At 38.3% G+C, this 24,101-nt stretch overlaps 1 protein-coding gene across 4 annotated transcripts in view; it reads right to left on the reverse strand.

Annotated features, from left to right (window-relative positions):
• GABRA2 (gamma-aminobutyric acid type A receptor subunit alpha2) overlaps positions 1 to 23,511 on the reverse strand; it is a 63,887-nt gene extending 40,376 nt beyond the window's left edge. Inside the window, exons 1-3 of one of the 4 annotated variants that reach the window (XM_062642513.1) lie at positions 23,456 to 23,511; positions 22,348 to 22,435; positions 19,749 to 19,864 (exon numbers count right to left, since the gene is read on the reverse strand). In XM_062642513.1, the coding sequence (XP_062498497.1) occupies positions 19,749 to 19,864; positions 22,348 to 22,418 (187 nt within the window). In that variant the 5' untranslated portion in view covers positions 22,419 to 22,435; positions 23,456 to 23,511. Of the gene's footprint in view, positions 1 to 19,748; positions 19,865 to 22,347; positions 22,729 to 23,026; positions 23,163 to 23,212; positions 23,434 to 23,455 lie in introns of those variants that run through there. The other 3 variants (XM_062642514.1, XM_062642512.1, XM_062642515.1) reach the window with 3 other exon arrangements.
• Between the last annotated feature and the right edge of the window lie 590 nt (positions 23,512 to 24,101).

Below are 24,101 nucleotides of genomic sequence, written 5' to 3' on the forward strand. Positions count from 1 at the left end.
GATAATCAGTATTTGTGGAAAAGCCAAAGGAATGTACTCAGCTAAAAAATGTTCAATGCAACATGTGTTCATGAACAATCTAGAGTCTGTTCTTTTGAGGAAAATTAAGGACAAGTTTTTTCCACTTGAATTATAAAAATCTTTTTCTTCAATTGACATGTAAACATGTATCTAAAAGGCCTGACTTTCAAAACAGCTTAAATCAATGAAAGCCTAGTGCTTTTGAAAAAGTCTAGTTTTTAAAGAACCCTCTGTTGGGATGAGTGGGGGCTGATTCATTTCTATTTGCAAGCTTTTAAGTTATTCTGAATCACTGCCTTTGAAGGTTAAACAAATACGAACAGGAAAGAGTAAGGATATAGTTTCTATTTCTCATGCTTCTTTTAGGGGAAAAAATCTTGAAGATGACATGTAGATGCAATCATCACATGAAATGCTCTGAAATTCAAGAAATACTATTATAACACCATTTCTAACTTGCCTTAGTCAAAAATGTTAAAAGAGAAGCCTTAGCTGACTTAGCTTAGGCCAATTTCTCAGAATACGGAAGCCAAAGATAAAATGATGAAAAAAATGTCAGGAAAATTAGGAATAAAGAGAGGAAGAAAAACACCCTATGAAAGTAGTAAAAGCAAAACCAATTAAGATCATGGTTCATGTGGTTCTCAAGCACTGATTTCTTTTGGTTCCCTTTCCTTACATCAACTGTCGTTATCACATTCTGTATATAGTACTTTATCCCATTCAATACTAAAAAAATCAAAAAGTAAGAAAAAGCAATAAATACACCAAATTTCAGAAGATTTATAGATCCTTATCTTAGCTGAAAAGTTTACTGTGTGCTTTAATGACATTTAAGAATTTACAAACATTAATTATAATAACCTCTCTCTGAAGAATTTTATTATTTTCATTTTTCTATATTTGAGAAGCTGAGCTAGAAGGGCTTAAGGAAGTGTAAGTAATATGGAATAGGGGTGTTTACCATATCTGACTACAGCTGTCCAACATTAAGTATCCACACTTGAAAATGTTCGCATCATTGACTAACCAAAAATTTGGAGTTCAGAATTTAGAATTGATATTAGTGCCTTTGCCCATTGCATTATACCAATGCTTTCGCTGGGATACCCATTTTGGTGGCCTGAAGTCCTGATGATACTCATTCCTCAGTAGAAGAACTGGCTCAGCTGATGTAGGCTGCCTGGCAGAGAATTTGAGATGGCTAAAGTCTATATCAATCACAGGTTAAGTAAGATGCAGGTGGTCAGAGAAGTTGGATGAAAAGGTTCCTCATCATCATTTACCAATTTGTCAAAATTGGAAATTTCCATAAAGGCAATTCTATTTGGATGAGTTCCTTTGAACTGCTGTCTGCCAGGCAGTTTTCAAAAGTCCTGCTTTCTTTCAAATGTCCCTTCTTGGGTACCTGCATCTCTAAAGCAGTTTCAGTGTCTGCAACATGGGGTCTTGTCCTGGGTTCAACATGCAAGGTTGGGGACACCTGAGAGCTCTCCCTTTCCTGAAGAACTCTGAAGCAGGATTATCGTTCTTGAAATAAATTTTCCAAATATTTCTCAGATTCCAGAATGACCTGTGTTTTGCTCATTCCTTCTCTCTTCTGAACAAAATAATTGACAATCCTTTCTTCGCAGAGAGAAGTGACAAAAGATGAATGGCTTGTTCCAGGTGTGTTTAAAAGAAGAGAAATAAGGAATGTGATCATTGAGAGCTTTCAGAGTTGACCATTAGCAAGGTTCCAAATGTTCATTTGCAAGAAGCTAGCCGTATTATCCATTAATGTGTCAAAGTTACCTCCACAAGAAAACAGGCTAGCAAACTGGGTTGGACTTTTATTTCACTTGAATTTTCAGTCAATAAAACTACAAATGCAGGGTTTGGGCATCTTAAAAAAAAAAAAAAAAAAAAAAGAAAAAAGCCGTTCTGTTTGAGGCAATCCAAAACCACCAGAAGTATGCTTGGTGGGACAGAGCTTTTAAAAAATACATAGAGAGTTCAATTTCTTAAAAACATCATTTTAAATGTGAAGTAATTATTACCCAGGAGAACACTGCAAGCTGTAACTGAAGGGCTGCTACACCATGAAAAAAGAAGTTTAAAATAAACTACTGCTGTTTAATTATGTCAACAAAAAATGAAAAAGGTCAAGTTGCAGTGCTGTGGGAGCCTTAACTAAGGATTTCTGAGGTTTTGTGGGAATGCTGTCAAAAGCCTGATGTTACTTTAATTATTTTGCTATAAAAAATTATTTAATTGGAATTGACATTGTTCTGACGTTGTAATATGGTCTCCAAGGGCTTGCTTGGCAATATTGCTCAAAGGCTTTGAAATTGTCATTCATAATACAAGACACAAATTGCACAGGTGAAACAGCCAGGGTCTTAATCCATCAAACACTGCTCCAACTGAACATGCTGTCCTTATCTGACAAGCTCCTTAGCATGTCTGTTGACAGCTCAAGACACTCTCTGGCTGCCAGGGAATGGGGGTCAGAGGAAGTCATGTAATGTGAAGCTGCAAGAACAGCAAAATCCATAGGAATGCAAATATTTCAAATTACTGTTCTGCCAGTTCTTCTTTATACTTGGTTTTGGTGTTTTATGTGACAGTTTGTCCAACAGCTCATCATCTTCCTTCATTATCCAGCCATATGTGCCTATACAATACACCTCCAATTTGTAAATTTAAGCCAGCTGTGAGAAGAAACAAATTCACTTCCCTCGACACCAGCACTTTACTTCCAGTAGCCTATCCTCAAACTATCAGCAAGACAATTTCTTAATATGAACCATAAGTAGACTTCTCTTTCAAATCTCCATCTTTAATGAAGCGTATGTAGAGTAAGCTTACCAGTAAGACCTAGTAATACCTGTAAGTGTTACTGCAAAGATTTGCTCTCTTGATTCATTTTGGTGTAAATGTGACCTGAATCAGGCACTGTACTTGACTTCTCATGGTGTTGACTGAAACAAGAATATATTCTGGAGAAAATATTCTGGAGGAAGATAGAGGAATTGAAAGCAAGTAGGCTAACAGACCCCAACTGATTTCCCTATCAATATCTTACATCTAATAACAGACATAACACACATACTAAATAGCTCCGTGCAAAGACTAGAAGAGTCCTTCCCAAAGGCTTACACAGAAGTCACGAAGGTGGGCAACCCTGTAAAGCAATACCATACTCTTGAAATAAATACCATTATGTCATTTAGATTAACTAAATACCTGGTTCTGAGTATAAGCCCATTCTCGAATTGGAGTTCAGAAAAGTAGTATTTATTTTTCTAGAATTTAGCTGAACAGCTGGCCTGAAATATCAAGAAAATCTAAACTTGAGGAAGAATTTACTGTAATACAAAAATCCAGTTAAAAGTAGTTGTACCTTCAGAGTTTCTGACCATCAAAAAAACACACATTAACCTAACTGTCAACATAGTTTTCTTCTGTAGGAAAAATATGACTTGCAAAAACATTGTCAGATACATTTTTAGCTGAGCTAACATCTTTGTAGATTTAGGTTACCCACAAAATGTGCACAGAATGAAATTTAGTCATACCTGCAACTCAGATAACATGATACATATCTCCACAGTAGGGTGAATACTGAGATTTGTCATGTATTTAAGACACTGGTGCAACCTGAAAAGCACTATTTCCAGCTAGTGAACAGAAAATTAAAATGTTCTTTCTGTGCTGAGTGATACATTTACACGTTACTAAGATAATTTTCACATCCGTATGACAGACTTAGGGTTTAATTCTCACTCAAAAGAGTACAGCTCACATACACAAACTCACATACACAAACACTATCTTTGCTACTTTTTCTTCGCTACCAAGAAACTTCTAATTTACAAATCTTATTACTTCAGGTTACAAAACCAAACACATTCCCAAAGGGTCCTATAAATTAAGTGCCTTGGATACAAGTGACATTTGAGGTACAGTTTTAACTTTATTGTAGGCTTCCTCCATGAGTTTGAGAAAGTCACTCAAGGATAGGGCTACAGACTGATTTTGGTGCCCAATTATCTCTTTAAGCATATTGGACAAGCTCCAAAAAGTTATTCAGGCTCCAAGTTTCCACTTAAATCAATAAAAGTTAATCTGAATGTTGCTGTTGTCCAGATCATAATGGCTCCGTTTTGCACGATATCTGAATCCCCCTTTACTTTCAAATTCCTAACACTATCAGTACCTAAAATTCCCTGGATGCTTTTACTTCCACCTTAAGAGAAAAAATACCCTTATACTGCCAAGCAGCCTAAAGAACTGGCTCTCAACCAAATCCCAATGAGTTCTTCAGACTATAAATAATTACAAATTTACTGTGCCAGAAAGACTTTGAGAGAGAAAGCAAGAAATCAAGCAAGAGACTGATTCCACAGCCTAGCAGTACTCATGGGATGTAGTAGGCATAAATTGAAGTCTCTGCTCCATAGCTAATAATTTACACAAAGCAGAACAACTCCTTTCAAAGACTGATGATGCATGCCCTTAGAAAATTCACCTTTGTGGTCAGGAAAGACCCTGACACACAGTAACCTGAGTTCATATTTCTGCTTTAAATCAGAGCATGCACTTGACAATAGTTGCTCTCCCACAAGTTTCCATCATCCCAGGGTATTAGCTACACTCACGGCTCTTTTCAGGGAAGGAGGAATGGCATGAGCTGTAGAGAAAGCACACCACTGTGGACAGATGAAGTGGAGACTGGTTATGTTTTGTCACCCAAGCTTGGCTGTTTCACCTGTGTTGGTAAGAAAAAGCTTCAGCTGCATGTCTCTCTTCAGCATTTTTTAACTAGTTGACAGATTCGCACTCAGTTTACTGACCTTGTGAACTGCTTTTGCAGACATTAAGGCTATGCCCACACCATTTCTGAGGTGTGCCAAGCCAGCTAGCTTTCCCCATGTTTTACAAAGGAGACCTGACTGTTTGAAGCAATTAATTGCACAATACCTGGGTTCCAGGAGATGTAGGCACTACCAAACCTAAGCCTTAAGTCTGTATGGGGCTGACTAGCCAGACTGTGAATGGCTCTGTATCCAGCAGTACAAAAAATAGGTCTCGCTCCATGTTCTGACAGATATGTAGATCTTTTATAAAAGGTAAAATATCTCCAGTGGAAGAAACCACCCTATCAAAATGATCAAAAGCCCTGTGTCTAGTTAACAGAGCTGGAAAAGTGGGAGACACGGTTTCAGATCCACACCAAGAAAAAAAAAAAAAAAAGAAAGTAATTAAAAAGCATTCAGCTCTAAAATAAACAACAAATGTAAGCTGGAGTTGCACAAAATGTTCAGTAGAAACATGAAAGTGAAAACATAGTTGAGTTTGGCTGGAAGTGATCCTGCCAAGATGGATTACTTAAAAGGTCGAAGTAAAATGAACTTAGCTAACACAACGCATTTGGCAGCAAACCAAAACTGCATGGCATTCAAATGAAAAATAAAACATCAGCACTAAACCTTATCCCTCTAGACACTACAGCTTCCATCAAGATGCAAAGAGGTTGTATATAATAACCAGGCTGAGTAACAAATGGGACTCCTGTATTGTTTAGATCAACTGGATGAGCATAATAAAGCTAAAATGAGCCAGCCTGACCCAGCATAGTCTAAAGAATGTGACAAAGACAAACAGAATGAGCCCTCAAGTCTAGAAATGGAAGGGAGCAGTCTTTGATCAAGTGGAGCAGTAATTATTTGGAACAACCTGAATCAGTGCCATCACATAAGTAGGGATGGCAAAGTTATTCCCATGCAACTGTATTTCCATCTACTCTGCTTAGACGCTTGTGCTATTAGAAAGGAAATCATAGCATGCATAGCAAGGCAGTAATCACCTGCATAGTAAGGCAGAACAATTCCCAAAAATATTCCAGATTTAGAAACTTATATTCAGAGTTTCTTTTTTTTTTTTTTAATGTTTGAATTGTATGACCTTGGTACTTAAGAGTCATGCAAGACCATGTAAAATTCTGCTGCATTACTCTTCTACATTAATTTCTGGTTTAATCTGTGTTTTATTCCAAGTCACAGCATTTATAATTCATCCCATTTGATAAGATCACTCTGCCAGCCCCTCCTGCACTCCAAAACACATGTTCCCATAACAGCAATATCATTTTTAAAAAGCAGCAGCTTCTAGTTTCTCTTTGCAGTGACGAAGTGGCCAAGTCTGAGCTGCTTAAGATAGGCCTTCATTGCACAGTGGCTCTTGACTAACTTGATTTTAGCTGCTACCTTATTTGCTTGTTTATCTCCTCTTACACAGGCCCAGGTTCTTTTTTAACCAAGATCACTGAGCCTAGGTTATCTTCAAGTTTGACTTCAGGAGCCACTTTGGCTTAGGCTGGTAACATGTCAACTTGGAGGTGAAAGTACAGGCTATGAAAGGCAGCTCTTCTCCATTGCCTTCCTATATTCCAAACCTAAAAAAAGAGAAATTCTCATAAATCCCTGGAAGAACATCGGAAGTCAAAGTCGTTCTCACCAAGGACATGTGAAACAGCTGCAGAACTCACGTTGGAATGACCAAGGAACTGTAGTAATACATACATAATACATACAGGATTTCACCTTCTGGCTAAACACTACTTTTTCTAAGCTGAATCAGGCACTGCCGCAGTCCTTATTACCCTTGCTAATTATTTAATGAAGATTTGAGTAGCACACTAGAACCCACTGAGGTCAGTGAAAAGGGTTTCCCCTGGTGATGGCCAACGTCAGAGGAAGCCTTTGGAGAACACCTTCCTCTGTGGTCAGCCATGGCAAAAAGCGTTGTCCCCTTGGAACTGACAGAGACTGGGATGATGCCCTGGGAAGAAGAGTCTTGCTTGTTCTGTGGCAAACATTCACTGTCACTAAAGGTCAGCATCTTTCCAAGGCTTGCTGCTATCAGAGCAAAATATGAAATTCGCATGTTCTTAAGTCCCAAAGACTGATGGAGTTCCTCTAGAAATCAACAGATTTAGGAAAGCATTGAAAATTATAATCCTTTCAGACAGATTAATTTTACTGTACATGTATAGTGCCTGGTTACTACAGTCCAGGATTGTAGGGTCATTAAAAATGGAGCTACAGTTCTTTTATCTTTTGCTAGCCTTGTACTTTGCATTCAAGCATGACAGGAACCGATGACAGAAAAAAGTTAGTGCCTTTATTTAATAGAGGCATGTATTAGTGGGCACTCAATACATTTTTTGCAGCAGAAGCCTCAAATATATTTTTAATAGGTAACACTTTATGAAATTCTATAATAGCATTCAGGAGATTGTGACAAACTGTTAAAAAAAGCTAGACAGCATTCTAGTCCTTCTATCAACCAGCCAGCATTTCTTATTTTAAGTCTAAGGTATAGGAAATTAATGTTTATCCAGACTGCCCTAATAGTCTCAAAAAAAGCTAGCATGGGTTTACCAAAATCAGCAGGAGGCTGTGTGTATCTTAACACCCCAAATAGCCAGGGTGAATAAGAACAGTTAAGCATACTTTTTCTTTAAACTTCCCTGATGCCCACAGTTGCTGAAATGCAGGGAAAGAAGGAAGAGAGGTACAGGGTTTCAGGTACAGCACAAATCAGACTGGCTGCCAAGCTACCTGGGCTTTTTTTATTCTTAGGATCTTTTTGTTTGGCAGGACAACCCATGGGCTGGTCATGGATAATAAGCTTCTTACTAAACAGGAGCCCTGACAAAGCACAAGTTCATGGCTTGAACCAACAGAAAATCATATTAATATTTCAATCGAACAAGTACCCCCAAATGAGCAAAAAACTAGTAACATGGAGAGTAAGGGGGCAATCTTTTTTTAAATCCCATTTTAACATGTTCCAGAGTTGTCAGTTACTCTTCTGTCATCTAGTTAATAATAAAAAAACAAGGTCTTAGATTAAGGCTGTGTAATGTGCCTACAAGAAGTGCACTGTAACACTCAAAAAGTCCCACAGCTGAGTCACTTGAATGTCTCCAAGCTACTTTACAGATAGCAGTGTTTCCCAGAATCTCCTCTAAAACCTATTCCCAGGATACTCCTATGGCTTAGATTAAGCAGCCTCAAATTTGTCTTTTATGGTTGCCTGTGACAAGAGAATTCCCCTCTGGCTGTTCATGGGAGCATCCCTGGAATATTCAGAACCCATTAAGCTGCTGTATGTGGAAAAGCTATATATTTGGGACAAGAATCTGCTTTTAATATTAAATTAACAGGTTTGTGGGTTGGGTTAACAAGTTAAAAATAAAGAACAGGTGTGTTTTTTTTCTTTGAAGCAATGCCAAATATGAGTTTAATTGGAACCCAGTTTCTTAAAGTGTGTATTCTTCTAAGCAGATACTAAGGCTTTGTGAAAAAGCAGACAGCATCTACCACAGAATATTATTTTAAAACAACTGGTTATTTTAAAAATAGCATATTATGCAGTAATAAAAAGATTATCTGTTCATTTTTCAATAGGCAACTAAATACAAAATGCCTGTTAAAAAAATAAAGAATTCTAACAGCTTTTAGCACCCAGCAGATGGAAGGGATTATTATGGATGTAACCATTCCCTTATCTCAAACAACAGGCATTTATACTTCTCCATTCTCATATTTATTTATTTATTTTTCCAGGAGGAAAATATCTTCCCTTTTGTTCAGAAACTGCATGAAGTAATGCAGTACCAAGTTAACATTTAAAGATCTAGTAGAAAGAAGTTCACTGGTATTCAGTTAATACTATGGACACTGATAAGGACAGTGCATGAAGTGCTATGGCATGCCCTCAGTATAATAGAGGACGTTTATCAACACCCCGTTGAATCTAAGGCTCAAACTCCTGGTTTTCCTCATTTATATATGCCATAATACAACTGCTTCTCAGCTTCCTCTCATCCAGAGGGACTTCATTCCTCATTCAGTGAGCCTATAAATTTTGAAAAACACATAAATTACTTCAAATAATGAGAATAAAAAGGCATCTACAGGAGCCTTCTGACTGTCAGTCAGAAGGAAGTATCTAAAACATTAGGCTGTTTCATTTAGAGCAGGAATTGCCCCTTCAACCCCCCTCTCAATTCTTAGACAAATGCAGACTCTCCTTGCCTCTCCATTCCCTTTCTGCTCTCTAGTGTCCTGCTAAAAGGCTCATATGCTTGAGGGAATAGAAAAGGATGGCTCTAATAACTCCCAGTCTCCTGATGGAAGTCATCTGAAGAACCTATTATCTTATGACAACTGAAAATTAATACAAGAAAGAAAAAGCAGGGAATGTGCCAGAAGACAACTGGATGCAACTTTTAAAATTAAAACAGAAGAAGGTGTTAAATGCAGATAGATAGGTAACTCCAGGAAACTACATTCACATGAAAAATCACAAATGCAAGCAGTCTATAAACACTCCAAGGAAAAAAAAAAAAAGAAGTTTCAAAAAACGGCTTATATAGAAGTCATCTTTCCAGGTAGACTTCTGCATAAACCTCTTCACTCAAATCAAATCTGTGTTAGAAATTATGTGACCTGTAAAACAGAGCACTGTACTGGGGCTTGGAGACATGGATCTGTTCCATTACCAATAGCAGATCATACCTCCCCATTACTTCACCCTCATGTACATTTTGTATTTACTCAGATACAAAATTTTAGTGTTGCTGCTGTGAGAAAAGCCATGATGTACATACGATGGACATGTAGTTCTACAGCACTGATCAGTTTTTAACTTATTCTTACTGAACTGTATGGTCAGAACAGAGTGAAGATCAGTGGTCTATGCACTGAATTTGGATTGCAATCAGGTCTAATAGTTACAACACTACAAGATTACAAGATAATTTATAGTTTGTAAAAACACAAATTAAGCAGATGGAATATGGGGAATCCATGTTTTTACCAACCAAATTACAGATTAGAATGCATGATCTCTATTGATTCAACAAAAAAAAATGCATGTGCAGGACCAAATATATAAGGGCATAAAAAAAAGAAATGGAATTTGGTCAGATGCAACTAAATCCAACCTCACACTGCAGCTACACAACTCTAATAAAGTGTTTCATGTCCTCTGATGTGCACAATAATCCCAGGTAAGAGGGAAATTGACTTACGCTGCTTTCACAGAGTTAACTACTCTAATTATTAAATAGCCCTCGCATATGGCAAGGAATTACAGAATGTAAATTGAGAGCCATGCGCTGCAAAGTAATCACACAAATGGTTCCCAAATAGCAACATGACTTCCAGAAGGTTGGCAGAATCATACTTTAGTGAAATACAGACAGTTTCAGAAAACTAGTGCTGACACACTCTGCATTATAATGCAAACTATTATTAGAATGACAGTAGTAAACAAAACTTCCTTTCACTTGTGATTGAGTGCTAACCTGAAAAAAACAGCTATAAAAATGTGTTTAAAGATTAATCTTAGCATATTAAAGTGCTTTGATTCTTATCATTAAAAATTATTAGACTTTTGACAGTATTAATTCAAAATCTTCTGCTGATGCTTTAATTTAGCAGGTTGGTGAATTGTACAGCAACACAAAATGTTATCCACTATAGCTGCTTCTTGAGACAGATGACTCATTGTTGAAAAACATTAACATCAGAAATGTAAATACATACATATATCATAATGATAGAACTGTTTACATTATTCTACTATCAAGTTTCCAAAGGGTATTTGAAAAAACTCATTCAGCTGTCTTAATATGCCAGTTGTTTAAAAGTAGCCAATGTTCGGTATTGCCATTTTATCTCCCTCCTTCACTCTCCATCTCTTTCGGTCTGCCCTTTCCCCTGTTCCTTGCTCAGAGTGGGGTTTTTTTGCCTTGGCTTGTATTATCCTAATGCTAGTTTGTTGAAAACAGTGTTATGTTTTATTTCATGTCTCTTTCTTGGGAGTCTTTAGAAGCTACTGTTAGATACTAATAGTAGCCACTAATACAAGCTGCTAACATCAACAATTAGTAGAGACCAAAATACTGTAAAAGGCAAAGCAGACGCATTTTTAATGTACAGGCAATTACAATGTCCTTCTCCATTATCCTTGTTGATGAAATACCTCTCTCCACACACCACTAATTCTAAATATCAGATGCACTAGATTGTGCGTTGAAAAGGTTATTGTTAAGGAAGGTCACAAAATGGTGGTACTGCTATTCTTGCAGGAATATGTAGTCAGGAATACTGCCAGAAGCAACAGATCTTCTCAAACCACTCAACACCACCAGTAAAATTACACTGGCACAAAAGGAATGCCATACAATCTGTGGGTAGAGAAGGATCTTTGCTTTCTATAGCTGCATCTACATGTCACGGTATTTGGGGAAAGCTGTGCTTAGATGGAGTAAAATAAATTCATTACATTTTTGTTAAGTAAGAGTTGGGCATTTTCTAGAACGTATGAAATAGGTATTTAGAAAGGGAAAAGACATGAAAACAGAACAAAAATTAACACCTCCATCAGGACAATTCAGAAGGGCAGGGTTTAGAGGCTCCTGGGTGCATCCTGTGGAGGTGTTGAGCTCTAGGATACAGCACTGTTCAGCTTTTCAGTTCCCTGTACCCTGTCCAGCAATGACAAAGTAAACTGAGAATGATTCCATGAAGTACAGTGCCCCTCCTCTAAAATACTGTCTTTTCCTATATTTAACCCTTTTCAGAACTCCAGGTTATGATGACAGAGGGAAAAATGTGGCTAGAGTCACTTCGTTAGTCAAGTCCCCGGTTTTGCTGAATGTTAGAAAATCCAAGGTGAACACCATAAAAAAAAGCTTAAGGCTTCTGCGTTTTTCCAGATCTTTCAGATTTACCCTAACTTTTATTCATGATAGTGGATTGCTTATGAACAATACATTCAGGAACTGTATAACATTGCGCATTCTGCTGTGCGTAGGCAGTCTAAACCTTTCATCTACACAGGTATATTTATTCATCTGTATCTTCCAGAACTGACATTCTATTTTTTTTTTTCACACTTGCCATTTAAAATGGAAAACTTCAGCTATTTTCAATGTCTTCCTGGTTGTAAGTCAAGAAATCTTATAATAAGTAAGTTTAAAAATCACCTTTGCAAGGTCCAAAGCAGAGACAACTCTGAAGGCAGATCAGGTTGCCCAAAATTCTGTCAAATTTTGAGTGCCTCCACAGAAGTTCCACCACTCAGTAGCCATTACATCTGCAACTGTGTTGAAAATCACCATCATTTGCCATAGTTATGACCCTGCCTACTACAGCTAAGGAGGTGGGAAAAAAAGTAATATTTCTTCATTATTTTATCATTTTAGATTATGTCTCATAAATAAAAGATAGTATTGTTACATAGTTTTCACCACAATCAGACCTTGAATGGCATAGAAGCCTGTTGTGCTATGCAAAATAGAATGCATAGTAAGAGGTGTGTCTTACAGCAGTTTTCATTTATGATGTGCTAAAATACAGGAAATAAATACATATTTGCCAGTAGAGGCTGCAAGAGCTCAGTTTTTAAAAAAAAAAAAAACCTTTCTGCACAAAGAAGCTGAAGGAGTTCTGCATGTCTACTAAATCACAAGGTTTTAGTTTCCATTAAAAATAAAATGTCAAGACTTGACAATGAATTGTCTTGAAAGTAAGTTATTCATTATTGGACAGGCCTTTGAGCAACCTGGTCTAGTAAAAGGTGTCCCTGCTCTTGGCAGGGGGGGTGGAAACATGATCATTAAGATCCCTTACACCCTCACCATACTATGATTCTATGATTATTTGCTTAAATATCGGTTGCTGTCACATGAGCAGAAATAACATCACTAAACCAGTGATGCCTACTCATATCACAGCGTGCTGTAACTACCATTTTCTTTAAATCAAAATACTCCTAAGGTCTATTTTTCCAACTCGGTGAAGGACAGTGTATTCCAAATATTGTCCTAAACCTAAGAATTCAAACCTATACCTAAACCTAAGAATTCAAACAGCATTAATGCTTTTATTACTGATGATTTAATAGTTTTTCACAGAATCAGAATAGTTAGGGTTGGAAAGCAAATTAAGATCATAAAGTTCCAACCCCCCTGCCATGGGCAGGGACACCTTGCACTAGACCGTATCACCCAAGGCTCTGTTCAACCTGGCCTTGAATCCTTGGATGGAGCATTTTCTTCACCAAAAGTTTCTTAACATATTGACATGATTGTACAATTGAGATCTCTATAGCTTCCTTCTTATGTTCTTTAGTTATGACTCTTTTTTTGGTATACATTATTAAAGAAATATTTGAAACGTAACTTTCTGTGTGCTTCTTATAGAAAGGATATGTGAAACTGAGTACTCCATGACTACATCAAAGCAGTAAACATTACGGAATTTCCCTGATACTGTTTGCAAGTAGAATCATATAATCTTGGAAGTTCAACTTTTAGTGTGAGACAGAATACTGTTAATTTTGCATTACAAAATACGTCTTCGTTGCTACAGAATGACCAACTTATTTGTTTCATTGTAAGCAAGATATACATTGATTTCTGTATTTTAAAATCACTTTTTGCTTGGTTAAAATCCACTACTAAAAACCCATTAAATCCATTAAAATCCCCCAAAGATATCCTGGATGAATTTTTTAATGCATTTAAACATTTCTGAAAATGTTTCAGAGTTAGATTATTTAAGTAATAATTATATTTCCAATTCAGGTGGCATTAGACATATTCTGCCATTTCACAAGGGTAATAAAAATTTTGGAACTATAATATTGTAGTCCTTTGGTACCTGGCTCTTAAAACTAGTCAGCCTGAGTGAGAAGTTGCTCTGTTATTTTGGATAGCAAACTCATTGCAAGATTTATGTAACATGGTAAGAGGCCTTAGTGGGAAGCAGTCAACAGCAGAATACCTTGGGTATCAGCAAGGACACTGCTTTTCAACCAGTTTCTAAATAACCCAGAATAAATTCATCACTGAAAGACGGCAGTTTGTCTCAGCCCATCAAATCCGGCTGAAAAATGAAACAATCCCAACAGTCTGGTTTACAATGAGCTTCAATAAGCTTTACAGATATCTGCAGTATCTGCTTTCACGTCTTCCTTGTAGCTGAGATAAAAGTAAGCAAAACTTTAATTCAGCCATGGTGTCATCAGCAGTATTTCAAGCATTAGAAGAAAATGTTGATGATAAGACAGGAAGAGGAAAAAAAATAAAAATAAAAATACACTGAACAAACATGTTCAGCGAACTGGGAGATCTTTCCAGACAAGCTCCTTTATAGGCATATAAACTTTACAGTAAAGCTTATAGATTTTTGTTAACTGTGGTGAAGCATAGCATTTTACCTCTTTGCACAACTGCAAGACTCTGCACAAGACTCTGGTATTTTCACTGCTGATTTATCCACAGACTTCCAATAAATAGATAGATACATACATACATAAGTAAGTTTTGTTTAGCTCCTCAGCCACTATCCTATCCTACAGCATTTTTGCTGGTTTGTTCTTCAGTGTCACAACAGCTTCCGAGGGTTTTTTATCCTTCCACTTTCCTAATGATTCACTCCCCAGAGTGCTTATAACTACTGAGTTAGTTCTGTTCTTGGATTTTAACACCATCTGCATGCCCTGGATAACTAATTAAATGAGATTTTCATATCCTTCTCTCTATTGCTGTCCATTTTTTACAAGGAATGCTTTTTGCCAATATACATTATCCACAACTCTTGACAGAAATTAATCTGAGTTTCTCACTGACTCTTCTGAAAGCACTGTTACAGCCAGATTCCATGTGACCCTTCCAGGTATGCCCAAGAGTGAGCAAACAGTAGTTTACTCCTTTGTATCCCAGCATAACTACATAGATAGTGGGCTTTCAGAAAGTGCAAGTGCTGCTCTGAATTGCTCTGCACTAGCACCGGGAGAGAGAGATTACAATTTCCAAAAGATTAAACTAGAGCAAAGAAGGGCTAAGGAAGCAACAAGAATTGAGCAGGGGACCTGCATTTTTTCCTTTAAAAACATTAGTGAAAGCTTTCCTGTAGTGTTCTACAGCAAAAATAGTCGAAGGACCTTTTTCTAGGGTATTCTGAATGTGTATTAAGCATGATGAGGCTGACAAACACTGCTAAGTTTTGAATGACTAGCTAGGGGATTGCTGCAGTTACAAACTCTTCTACAGCTGATTAAAACTCTGAATCACAGAGACATATAAATATACTGTCCTAAATTTAACATATTCCCAATTATAAGCATGTGATCATGGCCTTGTTTCCTGGCAACTGAAGAGATACAACTCTTTGATAAACACATACACATACATATGTATATATAGCTCTCCTGATCTGGTGAGGTGGGGGAAAAGTTTTCTGTGAAATAAATTGCTTTTTTCTTTTAGCTTATATTGGTAAATACATCATACAACTTTTTATCCCAGAATCTAATGCTCTGTGCTACTACACCAATTTTATGCAACAATATATTCAGTGCTGCAAAGATAAATGATCATACCCTTAAGTACACACTGCTCATCATCTCTCTGATAGTAATAATCCTTCTCAGTTCTCATCAGTTTTCCTGCTCAATTTATTTAGAAAACATCGTGGAAAAAAACAGGTTTTGGCATTTTTATAAGTGAAACACAATGGAGATTCTTGTTTAAAGCAATTAGAACATCTGAAAGTCATCTTGCAACAGAGATGGATCCTTCAAAATGGAAGCTGGTGAGACAGTGGTATTTACTTTTCATCTGCCTACTGTTTGATCTTCCTCAGTTTCCTTAATAACCCAAATTCACCTCTTTGGTTACAATAAGAATGCCATTCCAGAAGCTGGTGAGACTGACCACAGTTTGTGGAAAGATCCTCAAGTTGTATAAATTTGGATAGCTCTGGCCTTCAAGCTGTGAGGCCCAGTTCTGTGTCTTTGTAACTTCCCTTTGTGGGGTTTTGGGGTGGAGGGTTTGTTCTTTTTTTCCCCCCCAAGATTTGAATTTTACAAATCCTAAGTCTTGCACTCAATTATATTTTATAAATTTGGGAGAGTAGAACAGACAGACATTCTATAGCTGCTGAAAATTACCAACTTGGTCTAGTGAATAAGTGTCCCGTGGTAGGGGTTTGGAACTAGCTGACCTTTAAGGTCTCTTCCAACCCAAACCATTCTGTGAGTCTATGAATTTCAAACATGAGAAAGCAAAGCAGGCTGAATAGCTTATGGTAAGACTCCTGAAGTATCCAACATGATATCAAAAACCTAGCATCATCCCCATTATTTCCCCTTTCCTTCCTCTTTTTCATCTTTAAAAAGAAGCTACCATTTTAAAAATTATGTATGTTTTTGCTGATATACCTAATACACAAGAACATCAACATATTAAAAGAGGGGACTGCCTTAACATATGTTGCTTTTTCCTTTAATTGTATCTGTCCATGGGGCAGAGGAAAGCAGACAGAGCAGACACATAATTCAATCACTTCCAGATTTTAATGCAGCTGTATCTCAGTTTCAACATTCTACTGTCTTATTATTTGAAGATCTAAACTCTTTTGGTCTCTTCCTTAATTTTAGTGTCCATTGTTTTTTGAATTTATTTTACTATATGCTAACAAAAATCAAAGGATTCATGGTAAAGCACTAAGTGTCCTGCAAACATTACAACAAATAAATAGAACAAAATACCTTCATGATTTTGAAGAAATTCAGGCACAATCAAACTCTTTATAACTTGTAATTTGCATGGCTGTATTTCATGCGAATCAGTGCTAATGACATGGGGAATTTGTTTTGAAACTGAACTTGTAACTTACTTTGATGTCTCAACAGAAACGGCACGGAATGTTTGGGTAAAATAGCTTATGTCAGAACTGAAAGTACAGTCAAGAGTGTTCCAGTCCTGTGCTTAGCATAAAATGATTACAGACTAAAAATTATCTTCCCTTGAATACTCTCATGCCTACCCACATCAACATAGCAGGTCAGGGTATTACCTAATTCATATGAGATGTCCCTGGATAATGCAATGCCTTATTTTCCCTGCCCGCACCTATTTGCAGGCTATTTCATCACTAGCGTGTTCAAGGATCCCAGCTCCTAGAACTACCAACAGCCAACAGCCAAAACCCGTTTATGTGACAGAGCTGCACCGTCAGTAAAAGTTAAAGCTGCTTTAACAGTCTATAGAAAATAGTATTCAGTTCTGAATTGTACTGATGTCTCAGAAGAGCATCAAGTTACATACTGTAAGTACTCACACCAAGTCTGCCAGTAAAACTAATTATAAATTCAAGAACAAATCCACAGACAATTACTTAGTTGAATTTATACAGAGTCTTTGAAGGAGCCTATACATTTCTGTTTGGTTGGTCAGTAACTACATACAACTCCAATGTGAAGCTAACACTTTTCATTATTAAAAACATTTCTGTTTTTAACAGAATGTTTTACTCCATCTAATGTTTAAAAGACCAATAGTTCTTTGCAATGAGCTGAATTTTTGCCGTAAGTCATCTCTAAAAATGTCTTTCATGACAAGTGAAAGTGGGCTGGTGAAAAACTCTTGCTTTCAAAAGACCTTAGAAGAACCCATCTCAGACCCTGGCCTATTTCTGTTGCAGCACTTTAGGTCAGGTGATCTCAGTCCTAGTGTTGTAGTCAGGATAATGCAAGCTGCTATGCCAAAGTAAATGCTGTACTAGTTTCAGTTAAATTCTTTCAGATTCATATAAATGCAAGTGGAACAGAACTGAGAGTAAGCATATTAAATTAATGATGTGACATGGTCAAGATGCAGCAGTCTATACAACAACACTTTTAGAAACTATGAGGACTTACTATGCACACGTCAGATCATGGATTATCACAACTGGCTTCTATGAGCATTCTTTTGAACTACAAGAATTAGCCCATCCACCACTGAAGTACTCTTGCAGATTAAGATTAATGTATCATGAATCATCAAGGTTTAATGTGCATGACACAGTTTCATTTCACACATGTTCTGCATGGGTTGATTGCCATGTACACCAACATCAAACAGATGTTAATTTTTTAGTTTTTATGCTCCCAAAAGTATACTTTAATTACCTAGGAGGCTTGGCAAAGAAAAAGAGGGAGGCATTTTGAAATAGATTTAATAGAAAATCTAAAATAAAAATCCATTATAAAAATAATTTTTGGAATTATTTTCAACAGCATATATTTTAATATGAAAAGTATATATGATATGAAAAAGAACTGCAGACTGCTCTTATTAAATGGCACAGTCCTTTTGGCAAACAAGAACAGAATTCTTCATTATTTTTCTAATAAAACCCAGGATTTTAAAAGCTCTGCCAATTAAACATGAGCTCTGTGATATAAAATGTTTCTGCAAGTCACCTGCAAGGCATTTGTATGCTCACACTATATCTAAATTTTAAAATTCAGGTAATTTGCAAATGTGTAAAACACCACTATAGAAATTCTCACATCAAGTCTCCTTCTGTGGATCACCTAAATTAAAAAGTCCTTAAATATAAAATATTTTATGTTTTCCCTGTGCAGAGTCCAGAAATGGAAATAAAAAGATATCCTAGGTTAAGATTAATGCATATGAGAAAGTGGTTTCCAGCCAGCGCCAGCTCCCACTTTTTGCTGTGTCAGCTGTAAACCAAGATTCTCCAGAACCAGAACAGCAGCAGAGCCACAGGTCAGGATGGAAGATGGTTGGCTAAAACCTGTGAGTTTTAACTAATTCCTGATTTGATCAGAGTTGTTAGAGCAGGTCTCTAGCTTTGGGCCTGATCTTACTGAAATCAACAGGAATAGAAATGGCTCCCAAGGATTTTGCACTAAAATCAGTTTTAGCAAGTTAAACAGTCTCCAGGTTGAAAATGACAATTACCAAACTGTTACAGATAATAACAGTGTTCTTTCTATTTGATACATGAACATTTACATTTGTTAGCATCAATAGCAGATAAACAATAATAGTAGATAAAATATTATCAAACCCAAGATATTCTGCCCCTCCCCATACCACAGAGACCTTTTTGCACAGTAATTCTATGATTCTAATTCTTCCAACACCAAAAAATTGCTTAAATTTCTTGCTTACACATCTATATGAGCCAGCATACAGCTTTGAAATGAAAATGTGAACTGACATTTTGAGAAATAACTGACAGTCATGGTACAAGAGTGCAGTGACCTCTACCCTCTAATATTCCCTTGTTTCTTTTGGTGTTTTGTTTTTTTTCCAAATGCCCAAATACATGCAAGGTACCCAGAAAGAAAATGTTATTTACCAGCAAAACCCTAATTCCAATGAAGTAAAAAATACAACATTTCCATTGAATTTACTGGAATAAGGAATTAATCTAAAATGTGGATTGTGCACACACCACACAAAACACTTGTGCAGATTTCTGAAAACATACGTTCATCGCATTGCAGGGAATCAAGCCTGCATTCCTTGTTCAACCAGAATTCCCTGACTGGAATAACAGCTTTAGATGTTATTTTTGTTCTCATTCTGTTTTACTATGTTAAATCACCAGATTTTTGTGCTCCTTTTCTCCTTAAGATAAATGTGTGAAAATGCTTCCTTTCCTCCTTTCTGTTCATAGATGCTATTTTCTTCAAACTTCACATGATTCAGCTGGGTGAATATAAAGTTATAAATAATTTTTTGAGATACATACCAGTTGTTTGGGGAAAAAAAAAAAAAAAAAGCCCTGAAGGAATATCACTGCATAAAATCTGAACATTAAAGCTTATTTTTTTTAATCAATCTTTGTTTTTATTACCTCCTAATCCAGGTCTGAGACGATTATCATAACCATCCAGAAGTCTGTCTAGAATTCTTGTAAAGATGGTGATGTTATTCTTAGCTTCATCTTCCAGGGAGTCAGCCAGCACTGATCTAAATGGACATTTTACATTTTAGAAAGTGCTATGTAAGTTTTAATGTACACTCAACATGCAATTTTTGCAGGCTGGCCCTCAATACTTAACTTTCTGCCCTCTAACAGGAATGGTGTAGTTACAAGTATACGAATACACAATTTGTACATAACAAGTTCAGAAACATAAAAGTAGATGATATACTACTTAAAATTTCCAGGAAGTCATTCTCCAGTAGCCTCTACATCTAGTCAACATTGCACTACCATGGGTGTTACTTCAAGCTCCACTAACACATTTGGTTGTGTAGGCACAAAAGTCTAAAAGAGCTTCCCAGGCCTCAGCGGCATGTCACTCCTGGACAGATAACCTGGGTTCCCACACACAAAACTGTCTCCTTCCAGCTCTATCCTAGCTGTCCTCACCTAAGCATATTCTATCTCTGGATAAATCCTGTGGATATGCTTCCACCCAATGGTCATATAACGTACATGACTAGAAGAACATGAGGGAAAACTCCAGTAATCATGCTCAGGGAGTCCTCTGATGTCAGTGTTTGGTGGGTGGGAACAATGATGCTGACTAGCAAGCTGCAGGACAGCTGTGGGTTGATTTCATGTTACTAAAATGACATTTTGTTATAAAAGCAGTATCTGACGTTCCACTAGATGCAGACAGACCTTGTAAAAGTTGGATAGAAAAAAATTAAATGAAGCATCAGGAACAATCTATAGATCATCAATTGTTTGTAACTTCCCTGATGAAGAACAAGATGTTACAGCCTTCATGGGTCATATATCTATAGAAAACACTAGGGGCTGGAGCATGAATCTGCTGCCCTGCTGGCTGTGGTGCTGATCTGGAGACCCAGACCAAAGCTGTTGTCTGCTAGGGAAACACTCCCATGCAGAAAGATATACACAAGTAAATGTTACCGTGACAACAATTTTAAGCACCATGCATGTGAAATGCATGAGCTCATCAATCCTACCTGCTTAATTGTAGAATATTAGTATCCAGAAGTAAAGCATCATGTGCTACACTCGTCATCATCTAAACCTTTTCTAGCCATCTATATTTTTTAACCTGAACTACTGATCAAGGCATCCTGAATGCCATAAAACCAAGAATGTTTCCTTCCTCCTCCAAACCAAAAGTAGGCTTGGGTGGCATTTTCCCTAAAGCAAGCTATAAAAAGATGAAAGGCAGGGCTTTATGTTGGTCCCCAATTCAACAGCATGGAGGAAGTATTTAAATGTAAATCATTGCAGTCTGTGTTTTCTGTCACAGAACTGACCAAGATCTTATAACTTACGAAGCCCATTCCAAAATGTCATGTGGGATTTCACTGATGTGTGAGTTTTTTTCTTAAATTACCAGTGGGTCATTTTTTATTTTTTTTTAATTATTTTCTGGACTGTCTCCATCATGTTTTAAGCTTCTTTTGAGTTAAAAGAACTGTTGTATCTCAGAGATACCACTAAAAAATCAGATCATACAATATCAAATTAGGGTCGAATCCTGCAAACTTTACTCAGGCATGAACTCCTTAATTACGCATGTAGTCTCTTTGACGTCAGTGAGATTACTCACTTGAGTAGGGTTTGCAGGATCTGGCCCACTGTGACTCAACTAATACTGCACCAGAGTTAGGCATGAAGTGAAATAGGAAACATAGTTTCAGGAACGTTTTGTTAGCTAGGAAATACACAAAAATAAATGCAGATTTTTTAAATCATAGGAAACTTGCATTATTTAACTTACAACACTCACCAGTGCAGGACAAGACCTACCGCAGTCAGAACCAAAGCAAGTGAACCCAAGTTACAAACTACAACTAATCGCACATTTAGGGACTGTAAGCAACACCAAACTATTAGGTGATTAAAATTACTTTCTCTAATGTGGTCGCTTTAGAAATGGAGAACTTAAAACAACATAAGAAAAGCTGATTAACAAATGAGGCTATTGTTTTATTGTATGCGATTGTGAAGTTGTATGCTATCTCCACCTAGAGGTTTAAAGCTTAAGTATCATTTTGAATTCGGTTATGTTGATCCAGAAAAAAAAGCAAAACCAAAAAGAATGCCATGCCTGTAATAAAAACCATGCGAGCATTAATTTAGAGACTGTGATTTGCTATATTGACTAATCTATGTCTCCATCTTAACTCCTCTGTATGGTACACAATCACAGTGGTACAATAACTTCATTAAATCTTTAAGATTCAATAAGGCATTTAAAGGAATTGTTTTTTAATGGTGAAATAAAACATCTTTTCACAAACTGTTTAAGGACAAGCAATTAGGCTTATACGGTCCCTAGACTACCTTCTAACGCATTTAGTCCGGAAACTATGTAAGACTGCATTCAAAGAGCCAAGAAAGATTTTTTTATGATATTACTATACACCATACTTTCATAACCTCTCACACAGGCTTACCTTTAGCAGACTGTAACATACATGTTTGTATGGAACAAGAAAACTAAACATCCTCTCACCTTGTTGGTAGCCACACCAATAAAACGAGAAGAACCAACTGCATCTCGGAGAGCACCAGCTTCCTCTTCATCGCTGCTCCTGCAAAACCTAACCGTACAAGAAAAACACAAACCCACTCTCAGCTACAGTCAGTCTCCGCCACGCAGTGCTTTCAACTTAACCCGAGGAAAAATATGTCACTTCGGTGGAGAGAGGAAACCTACTGGGTTTCTGCAGCACTTCTCACTACTAGCAACTTATTGTATCTCCATCTTTCCCAACGATCTTGCTCTGTGCAAAGAGGCAACGTATGATCAAAAGTGGCATGTGAGCAGACGCATCAGATGCTTTCCTTTTCCGTAAGCCCCAAGACAAAAAGGAATAAAAAAAAAAAAAAAAAAAAAAAAAAAAAACAACAAAAAAACCCGCATGTACAAAAGGGCCGGGGTTTAACCATTCCTCGCCTCACAACGGCACTCCGCAGCCGGGGGGCGGCGGGGGGGAGTCACGCCATTCGCGGGGGCTCGGTGCGGAGATCGCGGTCGAGCCGCCCCCAGCCGCCGCCGCCGCCGGCCGCCCAGCACGTTTGACAGCTGCTCGGCAGTACACCGGCGGGGGGGAACAGCCCCGCAGGGCGACAAGTTGCGGTCGGCAGCAGAGCTCTCCTAGGGGCAGGGCGGGGACCCCCGGGGATCGTACCTGGAGCCGGCGTGCGGCCGGGGTAGGGAGGGGGGAACGGGGCGGAGGGTGCCAACAGCGAGCGGGGCAGGAGGCGGCGGGCGGCGGCGCAGCGCGGCCACGACCGAGCGGATCCCGAAAGGCGGGCGCGCGCGTGCCGGTGCGCGGAGGCGGGCGGGGAAGGGGGGGGGGGGTGGTTGCGCGTACCGGCACGCGCGGGCGGCGGCTGCGCGGGCGCGGAGTTGCCCCGGGGGGCGCGGCGCGACGGAGGGGTGCGGGTGCGCCCCAGGGCGTGCGGGGCAGGGAAGATGCAAGTCACCCTGGCGAGCGGCGGCTCAGCCGCGGGCCTGCAGCCTGCCCGACAACTCCGCCTGTGCGCGAGCGATAAACCGGGTGATCCCCAGGACCACACACCACCTTCCCTGTGGCCCTTCCCGACCCTTTAAGCACCTCTTGTTAAGCGCGGGTGTGACAGGGCACAACCCCAACAACGGCCTCGCGCCCTTTCCGGTCTGCTGGGGGGGAACGAACAACTTGCAGACCGCGGCTCCCGCCCCCGTGGCCCTCGGAGGCTGCCTCATTAATATTCCCCGCTTGCCCACTGGCACAGTCTAATTGAAATGCGGAGAGAAGTCTGTCATTTAAAGTGAGCTCAGGATGTAGGCAGCCAAGAAAACAAGCCTCTCTTGTTCCGCTCAGATGGCACCACTTTCGGCTGTGTTGCCTTCTAAAGCACGCTGCCCTGCTTTCTTACACGCAGCCCTTCTCTGGTAGGAACTGGACCCCTGCTAGGATTCATCCACATTGATTTTAGCTTTTCCAGCAGTAGATCAGGACAGGTTTGACAACTACAGATGAGGGATTATATTTAGTGTACCCCCATTTCACACTGTTAACTTGGAAATAATTAAATAACACCTGCAATAACACAATAACATTGCAGCTTTTTATTATTTTTTTTTAAACGAATCCCCATCTATCTTTTTTTCAATTTATGAACTGCTAAAAATACAGCTCAGTTATTCTCTTAGCATCACTGGCCTACCTGCTTACTGTGTTTTGACTGAAGCTGTTTTGCTGAAGTTTGCTTCTGAAT

This window comes from Pezoporus occidentalis, unplaced genomic scaffold (assembly GCF_034315485.1).
Source record: "Pezoporus occidentalis ecotype Australia unplaced genomic scaffold, CSIRO_AGI_Poc_V1 ctg71, whole genome shotgun sequence".
NCBI classification, from domain to species: Eukaryota; Metazoa; Chordata; class Aves; order Psittaciformes; family Psittacidae; genus Pezoporus; species Pezoporus occidentalis.